At 43.7% G+C, this 9,629-nt stretch overlaps 1 protein-coding gene across 1 annotated transcript in view; it reads right to left on the bottom strand.

Annotated features, from left to right (window-relative positions):
- Positions 1 to 9,367, bottom strand: part of LOC137608534 (zinc finger SWIM domain-containing protein 6-like) — a 32,428-nt gene extending 23,061 nt beyond the window's left edge. Inside the window, exon 1 of the mRNA XM_068334983.1 lies at positions 8,365 to 9,367. Coding sequence (XP_068191084.1) covers positions 8,365 to 8,785 — 421 coding nt within the window. The 5' untranslated portion in view covers positions 8,786 to 9,367. The remainder of the gene's footprint in view (positions 1 to 8,364) is intronic.
- Between the last annotated feature and the right edge of the window lie 262 nt (positions 9,368 to 9,629).

Genomic DNA, 9,629 nt, shown 5'->3' on the forward strand with positions numbered 1-9,629 from the left:
GATATTTAAAAGGAAATCTCTGAGCTAGCTGCTGCAAGCTGTCCTCGTTTTGGGTCGCACTCATTGAACACACCCCAGTCCTGTTGTACTGCCTCATTGGCTCACGCCATACGTTGAACTGGCACCGTCACAACTTCAACTGTCGGCTCACAGGTGGCAGAACAATGGTCCTCCACATTGTCCCGTCAACGTGTTCCTACAGGAATGAGAGGTATAATATAGGTGGTGGGGAAGTCGTGAAAAACGTTTAAATGGAATCTATTCTGGACTTAAAAACATCTCCTGCCAAGTTTTGTGGAATTACATTGATGTTTCGGGTTTTTTTTTGGTCATTCTGCTGGCAAACAAACAAATAAAATAAACCAATCAAAAACGATGGACAAAAACATCAAATCCTTGGCAGAGGATAAAAAAACAGCACATTTGATTGTCCCCACATTCCAAACTATCACCATACAAAGCAACCCAACTGGCCAACCGAGAAACAGCCAACAACAGAACCAAAATTATTGTAGGTTCAGCTTTAAATGAATCTTACTATTTGTTTCACTTGCTAATGAAAAATAAGTAACAGATGAATAAGTATTTTGAAAATTCTTCCTCTAGGTCATTTTCAAACAGTTGAGCTTCTAAAAATTCAAATCCATTTGCTTTGACAGTGAACTGAGCACTGGGTTGCACAAAATTACACATTTCAAGCTTAAAGTCACGCGGATGTTGAGAGAGTTTCTCAGACATGTTCAGTGCAACCGTTTGCCTGCTGGTATTGACAATGGTTATATGATCAATTAGAATCAGGAAGTGCCTCAAAACCTGGTTTTGCTTGTCTAAATTTTAACATGCCGTTTTCTGTTGAAGCTTGGAGGCACTCGTCCAACAGCAGTGACACATCCATGAGTCAGGCAACGGTGCCGAAGCTTAGGGTAAAGCCTCCAGTTACAGTTGGACCAGGAGAACAAGATTCGCTAGTGCGCCACAGATGTCAGTCCAAAGGTGGAGAGTGCAAAGAGGTAGAAAAATAAACTGAAAGCAGATGGAGATCCCAAGTCAGTGAGCTAGAGCAGAGAGTAGGAAGTGACTCGTGAACGAGGGGGTGTGCATGCGTGACACACAGTGAGGGCTCTTGGTAAATTTGGTTAAGTCAACACTACAACGATGTCTGTCTCTGGCTTTACAAGCACAGGTGTGTAGATACTGACATGGGAGGAGCAGGATCACATACAGGATGAGGCTCATGTGGTCAACGTTAAACTTCACTTTGCCATGTTTTGCATCAGGAAACAGCATAGCAAAAAAAAAAGAAAAAGGTCAACGAAGTTTTTGTGAGACATTTGCAGAGTCTAAACGGGTGTTTACTTGTTGCAAAATGAAAGCTTGACACGACTCTCCGTAAATGAACAACTGGGTCACAAAACCAGAAGTTTGCCGTTTCTTATGTGGAAGTATTGAGTTCAAAGTAGCTTGCTAGCATTTCAAAATGTCAAACTGAAAGTTCAGCTCTTTTAAATCCTACCGAGTCTAGTCTGAGCTCATTTATTTATTTCAGTTTGAATCCGGCCGCCATGCTTCTGTAGTCTGAGGAGGATAGAAGAGGAGCGCAGAGGAAGACGATCAGTCTTCATTAAGCTCGCTTCGGCTGTAAGCTAACGTAACAGCCTCTGATGGATGACACCTTTAAGTTCCCATTAAAAGGCAAGGATTGCTCATAAGCAGCTTCTGATTTACACCGAGCCACCTGCTCCACAAAGACGAGGCCACTCATGTGGTCTGCAACCCAAACCAACCCCAATGGAATCATCTCCAGCCGTTTATTCACCGGACGAGGAAAGACAGGCAACAGGCGGCTCGACTGGCCTCAGAAAACCGAGCAGTGTGTTTGAAATGCTTGAAGCGATTCACCTGTCATCAACCAAAACGGTCTGTTTGTAGAGGTGCAGAAGGCCGAAGGGCACTTCTTTCTGGAGACCACCCTGTGAGGCCCAGGGTCCCGTGAGGGCCAGGGTCCCACGAGGCCCAGGGTCCCGTGAGGCGACAGCAGCAGCAGGCTTTGACTTGCTGAGACTGTGTGGTTAAAAAAAACTCCCAAGACACAACTCCACTTTCAATAATCCAGTTCTAGAGCTGAAGCCATTAATCAATTTATCCATCAACAGATACCCATAACTTCCAACTTTTTCTTTTTCTACAGTTAGTTGAGTAATTTTTCAAGTGAAGTCAAGTAAAGCTGAACTTATCACTACATTTGACAAAGAAAAAACACATTTGAGACAGTCAGACATGTGAATTTTTAGATGTTTTTGCATGAAAAATTATTAATACTAATAAAACTACCCCGATTATTCACTAATCAATTAATTAACCAATCACCAGAGGTGTAAACCTGAATAAGTAAATGAGATGGAGCAAAAACCAGATTTATCGAGCCAATCGGGGCAGATGGAGGTAAACTAGTTACTCCCCTCCTCCATCCGCCTCGCTGCGCCGCCGCCTCGCCTCTCCCTCCAGTTGAAGGTTAATGATAAAGGAGAGCAGCAGAGGAATACAGATCAGGGAGGGGTGGATGGATGTGGAAAGAGTGCTAAACCTATCCAGGGCAGCTATAGGGAAAAATTATGAACACATTTTATCTACTAACCCACCAACACCTTGAGAGATAAGGCCGGTGATAATCAATAATTTTAAAACAACAATAAATAATAGATATTGCCCTGATATATCTTAAATGTCTGCGCCTTATAGATCCATAGAATTCATTACCATGAAGACACACACTGTAGTTTACTTTGGTGTAATCCCACAAACGCTGTCCTGCTGACACTAACAGCAATAAATGCGTGTTAATCCGCAGCTGAAAGTAGACCCCAACAAAGACTGTCTTTAATTCTGGCTTAGCTTTGTTGAATTTGCCATGAATTTGAAAGATTCTCAGAATAAGAACTGGTGATATGAGAGCAGCCAGTAGAAGGAATAAAAATTGAAGAGATGCATAAAAAAAGGAGGCATTTTTGGTTTTGAACTGAAGTGAAAAGGAAAATAAAAAACTGACTTCCAAAACTCCCGGCTAGCACTTTAAGTCTTCAACCAGCGACAGCAGGAAAAGCGCATTGGTTGGAGAACATTAACATCTCCTGCCACTTAATTTGAAAGTTGTAGTAAAGTACTGCTGCTGTAGTGTGAAACCATTTTTCAAAATGGCAGGTTTCGCCAATGGCTGGTCTCAGCGAGATCCAGCCGAGCGTTTGCTTCAAAGCACGAACCCAATGTAGCTTCAATAAAAATTGATTCTGCAGAGTAGAAGCATATTGAGGAGCTATGCATACACCATTAATGCTGATCAACAACCTACGGGCCTGAGCGTGTTGTGTGTGTGCATCTGTGCAGCTTTGAATCATTCAATAAATGTGTGCTGATTCATTGATTCTTCATAAAATTGCAGATGAGAGCGCTGGGCGGCGGTAATCAGTGTACACGAGAGGCCCGAGGCGTCATGTACACATCAGTGTCAGTTTGTTGCTTCCAGTCCACTTCTGGTACGTATTTCAGACAGAACATCATTGACCTGGGACCAAAAGCTAAAAATAAAGATGGAATACGTCTAAAAGAATCGATAATAAGTATACAGGTAAACCTCAGCTTAAGTTGTTCTCGATTACAAGTTGGTTTAAAAAAAAAAAAAATCAGTATTTTATCAACGCTACCTGGTTCAAGTTTGAGAATAGCTAAGAAGATCCAGCAGAAATATCAGCTTTAAAGTTTTAGTTCCAATTTGAGAAACCATCCACTACATTTTTTTATTATTTATTTTTTTTACATACAGCGCACGTTTTTGCGATAATTTGTCATTTTTGACTGATTCTCCTGAACAATTACAGGTAAATCTCAGCTAAGATCGTTTGGAGTTCAGTTGTTCTCGATAATTCGTCGGTTTTCAAAAACAAACATACATGGAAAATAAAAATAAAGTTGACATTTTCCTCCACTTTGTCACAAATATTGAAATCGTAAAATCACTAGTAAACCATTAAAAATACATATCATTACCTTACTGTACAATAAATCAGAATAAAAACATAATTTTATAACATTAGCCCGTAGTAACCCCCATGACCCACTATGGGGAAGAGGAGCTAAAGACATGATGGCAACGTTTTTTCAGTCATATGTTAAATATAAATAGATTCATATTAACCAAATATTACTAAAAATGCATTCATATAAAGTACAGAGCTGGGAATGGTCATCTTCAATTTAGCTTGGAGACTAGCTAATTCAAGTTACGTCATTTTTCGACTTACGTTGAGTCTTCTGAATCGAATTAACGATGTAAGCCGAGGTTTATCTTTATTTGTAAGAAACAACCCTGGTTATTGGGAACAAAAGTCCAAAGATGGCACAAACTAAGACGTCATGCATCAAAAAGAGGTCTTGGTAACAGGACAAAGCTATGCACTGTCTCAAAACGCCCCCAGGTAAAACACAGTTCTTGGAAACGCTTGAAGTATTTCAAGTTTACAGAGACATTCCATCTTGAATGCTCATGGTTAGGACACCAACGTTACGTAATTGTGTACGCCAAAGTGCAGAATTTGAGACTCTGCACTCAAGTCTGTCACGGACCTGTTGCTTCATGGACAGACATAACGAAGGCGTGTTGTCACTGCTGTGGATTCCAGCAGCATCCGGTTTTTGTGTGACTGAAGTTTTCTTCGTGCCACGTTAAAGAGGGAAGTCCGAGCTGTTTCTGCATTCAGAGGTTGCGTTTGGTGCCGTCAGCACGCAGCCAAATCCCACCAGGTCTTTCTGGTGCCCAGCTGTCATGGGATGAGGACAGAGTCCGCCCCAAACTCCACCGACCCGGTCTTGAAAGGAACGTTCAGAGTCTGGAGATGATATTCCAGTGTTTAAGGAGCATTAAGTAACGCAGGGAAACATATTATAGTGTTTTCCCACTATACCACAGACTGCAAGGAAGAAGATGACGTCATCAACGTAGTACCTGAGCTTTCTAGCGTCTTAAACAAAACTGGAAGAAAAGAATTGGACTTTTAAAACGACTTTCAACATTGAAACTTTTGCTTTAGCGTGAAGTGTTGGTTTTAGCCACGCTAAATTGAAATAATTGCAAATCCGCAACTACTGATGCTAAACTTGGTGCAGATTTTCATGTTCCTCAGAGGATGAATCCATGGCTTGTGATTGTGGACGTTTGCTCAGAAACTACTTTTCAAAAAACAACTGAAACCACACTGAAAGATGTTTTTAGATATTCTGCAGAATAATCAGATCTCCTGTGAAGGTAACGGACGTGTGCTTCTTGGTTTCATCTTTGTGAAGTGGCATGATTTAAATGGTGTTCATGACAGGTTCATTTTCACAAGAAATTTGAAGAAAATCTAAAGTAAATTTTCAACTTTGTTTTCAACAGACTGTAAAACTTAAGCGCTTTTTCAAATGGTAAATTTTGAAATTATGCAACACGTCTGCTTATGCGAATCCCACCTCTTTACATTCAACATCACGCCTCCACTTCACCGGACCTCATGTTTTATTTACTGAAAATATTTTGCCGCATGCAATTTTAAACTGATTGCACATACACAAAAATACACACACAGATGGTTTTAATCTAATTTCATATATTAATCATGGAAGGTGAACTTTGTACTTTAAGTCAGAAGCTTGATGAAATGTTTCAGGCAATTAATCTGATGTTTAGCACGGCAACAATAAATAACCAGCTATGCACAATAATTAGTGTAAGTGCATTGCCTTAACAGGCGCAAGCGTAACATTTGCATTTGTGTGTTTTTTAATTGGTTGATGCTAAACGCGTTTCCAGAGTTGCAGCTCTGGATTATTTAGTCATTTTCTCCGTCTGACCAACAACAAAAACTGACAACCCCCCCCAAGAAGCGTTAAAAAACAAACTGGCATTTCTTCTTTTCCGGTTTGTCAAAATACTTCAACACGTCTTCTGTGTGACATGAAACTCCCGACACCCCAGAGTGCACCTGAAGCAGACTTCACTTATTTCTTTGGCGTCCACTAAACCAGGGTGGGGGGGGGGGGGTAAAGTAGCCCTCAAGTCTTGAACCGGAGCTACAGCGTTTGTTGGTGTAAGAAAAATGGCTTCCTTTATCTCTGCGCTGATTAACAGTGAGGGTTTGTTGTGGAGGACGAGGGTCCACAGCAAATGTGTGCCAATTCATTTCCTCAAGGTCTGCTGCAGAGAAAGCCTCCCTCCTCCGGTACGGCCCACACAAGGGGAGATTGCATCTTTTATTTATCACTTCTTGGCTCTATTTTTCCAGCAAATTCCCGGCTGGGGTGCAATCAGCCAAGGAAGAAACCCTCCCTGTGTACGCAGGCGCTACCGTTATTCCCCTTTATAAGCATGCAGATGGAGCTCTCTGGCTCGGCAGCCCATATTCCATTTCATCCCTGCAGAAGCATTTCCCAATATCTGGGAATGTGCGTGCCTCTTGTTTTTGGCAGGACAGAGGCCAGTGTGTTGTGAGTGTGAACTCCCTGCAGCCTTTCTCAAGGCCCATTTAAAAGTAGGGGGTGGGGGGGGCAAGACAGGTCATGCAGAAACTCAAGTGTTCAGATTGCATTACAATTCAAATTACCCAAGCAGAGTAATGGGATTACAGCCCTCGGCGCTCCTGTCCCCGAGTCTGGTGAACTCACAGGTGACAGACGCCGCAACACAATCGAAGGCGTTGCGATGAAGGCCGTAAACTCCTCTTCTTCTCCTTCTTAATTAAAGTCAGCTGTCTCCCATCGCAGCCATTGGCCTCCTTTTGGTTTCCCCCTCAAAAAGACACAAACCTGAAGCGACTGGATGTCGACTGGTGCTCGATGCGATCCCTCCTTCCAAATCGCTTTCTACTTAACAAGGGAGTGAAAAGACGCTTTTGTTTGCCTTCCTCTCGGAGGCAACGGAAGGCTTGAAAGACACAAATGAACATGAAAATAGGAACAAAGTGCCAGACTCACAATGGGAAGGCTGGGCATTTGATATGTGTGCTGCTGGGTAATTAAAATCTCAAAAGAGGGGCCGTGCTCTGGGCGCCGAGGAAACGTAGGAAAATGACAACTAAATGGCGTAAAAATCAAATGTCAGAGCGGCTCGGCGGCGTCGGGCAGAAGCAGCTGTCAGTTCAGGACAACTCTGTTCCTGTTTCACATCTCCAAACACGCCGAGCTGCTGCAACGCCGAGCATTTGGAAAGAGAACACATTAACCGGGTAATTATTGCTTATTGTGCTCCCAGTGACAACACGGTGTAGAGGCGTCCAAACACAGTCATCTGCATATTCAACCGTTTCCACCTCACACACACACACAATGTTTCTGCTGATCAAACTAAGCTGACAGACACACAATGTGTGTGTGTGTGGGTGTGTGTGTGCAAAACCATGCAGAACTATTCATTCAGCTGCAATGTGTGTCAAGCGAGACCCGAACCAACGCCGAGCACTTCCTTCATTACTCAATGGTTTTATGTAATCATTTAAAACTGATTTAAAAAAAAAAAAAAGAAGCCAGACTCTTTTTAGCAGCGCCGGAATATTATACTGTCATTTAATGTGTGAGGAATAATAAGAATCACAAAGACGTGTCTTTAATGCTTCTAAAACGTTTTTTCTGTCACAATATCACAATTCATTTGCTATTTTGGGGAGATTGATCACTTTTTTGAGCTATAATAGCTTAAAAAGTCAACCTAAACTAACCCCAAACCAGATTTAGAAAGAAGTTTCTCACAGAATTGTGGTGAAGTTCATCTGGAAACGCAGGAATTCCTCTCTGATGAAGCCACAGATTGGTTTTAGATGCAAAAAGAGCTCTTTTATTTGATCTCTTAGAATTTGAGGCTCTATTTTAGTGATGCCTTGAAGGTAAAACCTCTTCATCGCTCCTTCTCAGCTCATGTAATTCTATAAATAAATACATATTTTAGGTGTCTTTCGATACAAGTCCCAGGAAGGGAGTTGAAAAACCTTCTTCACGCCAGAATAATGTCTTTCAATGAAAAAAGAAAAAAAGTTTTTCAATGAAAACTGTGTTTTTTCCAACATGGAAATTCTATTTAATCTTGATTTTCAAAGCAATTAGTGGATTTGCAGGCTTTAACTACCCTCCATCTGAAACTGCCCCGAGCAAAACAGGATTTAAATGCCCTAGTCACACATTCCCATTCACGCACAGAACGGATTTAAAGCCCCATTGTTGCCCCTCTGTTTGCCCCCCTCCTCCGCCCTTTGTTGGCGGACCCATCTATTTATATTACCCGGTATGTGTGCCCGTCAAACCGGTCCGGTTGCGGTTCCCGGTGACCGGTCGCATCTCCCCACTCACCCACTTGCAGCACGTTATCCACGCAGCCGCTCTCCAGCAGAGCGATGCCCCGCCGGAACGGCAGCCGGGTCTCATCGTTGCTCTCCCCGCTACTTCCTATCTCCTCCCCGCCGGTGTTGAACGACGAGTACATGCAAATCTCCCGTTCGCTCCTGGGGAAGGACCAGTAAACGATCCGCCTCTGGACGGGCTCCGGGATCCGCTCGAAGCGCTCCTCCACCCTCTGAAACGGCCACTTCTCCGCGACTTTCCTCGCCGCAATGTCCAGGAGAGACTCCGGGTTCTGCTTTTTGCTCGATTCGGCGGAAGCCGAGCCGCCACACGGCGCCCCGGCGGCCCGTTGGCCTTGCCGACACGTCGCGTTGTATCCCGGTCGACAGCAGAGCCGCTTGGCCGGGGGCTGCGGTGCGCGCTCCGCCATGATAGCTCCGCTTTAACGGAGGAAGTGAACGCAGCACATGAACGGGACGCGGAGGGAAGGAGGTTCCTCACGGCTCGGCGCGCGGCCGCGTTTTAAGGAAACACGGGGGCGGGGCTTCCGCCGGCTTGTCAAACCCCTTTGTTGACAAATGAAGAGAAGGCGGGGCCTATCCGGGCTAGCTCCTAGCTAAATAAGGACCGGAGGGCGGAATTCCTGCTAATCCTTTGTGAGCGCGAGCCGAACGGAAGACCACGAAGTCGCGGCGGTTGCCGAGGCGACCATCTTCAAGGCTGCCGTTTTTACCGGCGGGAGTCGCGAGGCGAGCCGCTTTTGTTCGGGCGACACGGGAGCGGAGCGTCGGGTCGGGCTGGGCGGTGATCAGCTGTCAACACTACAGCCGCGTGCGCCTGGGGGAGGGGCACTGAACGCAGCTCCGCCCCTGTGACGTTTAAGGTCCTCTGACCGGAATGTGGAGCCGTTGAAAGGGAAATGAATGAGATTTATTTCTTTTTTATTTTAATAGTGTTGATTTATTTCAATGTTTGTCACGCGCCTTCTGTAGATTTCATGTGATTTTTTTAATTCAATTTTTTTCCTGAGTTTAATAGTTTTATTAAAGTTAAATTAGTAACGCGACAGTTTCTGTACTCCACTTAAAGTAGTAAGTAATCAAAATAAAGAATTAAACTATAAGATGGCTAATTCCTGTGTGAGACATTTCATCTCCTTCTCCAATCAGATTGTTTCTACATTTGATTGATGTGGCTGGTTTGTTGATTGATTGATTGATTGATTGATTGATTGATTGATCAGCATAAGGGCTGTCCTCAAAGGGCCAGATGTA

The sequence above is a fragment of the Antennarius striatus genome, chromosome 15, assembly GCF_040054535.1.
Source record: "Antennarius striatus isolate MH-2024 chromosome 15, ASM4005453v1, whole genome shotgun sequence".
NCBI classification, from domain to species: Eukaryota; Metazoa; Chordata; class Actinopteri; order Lophiiformes; family Antennariidae; genus Antennarius; species Antennarius striatus.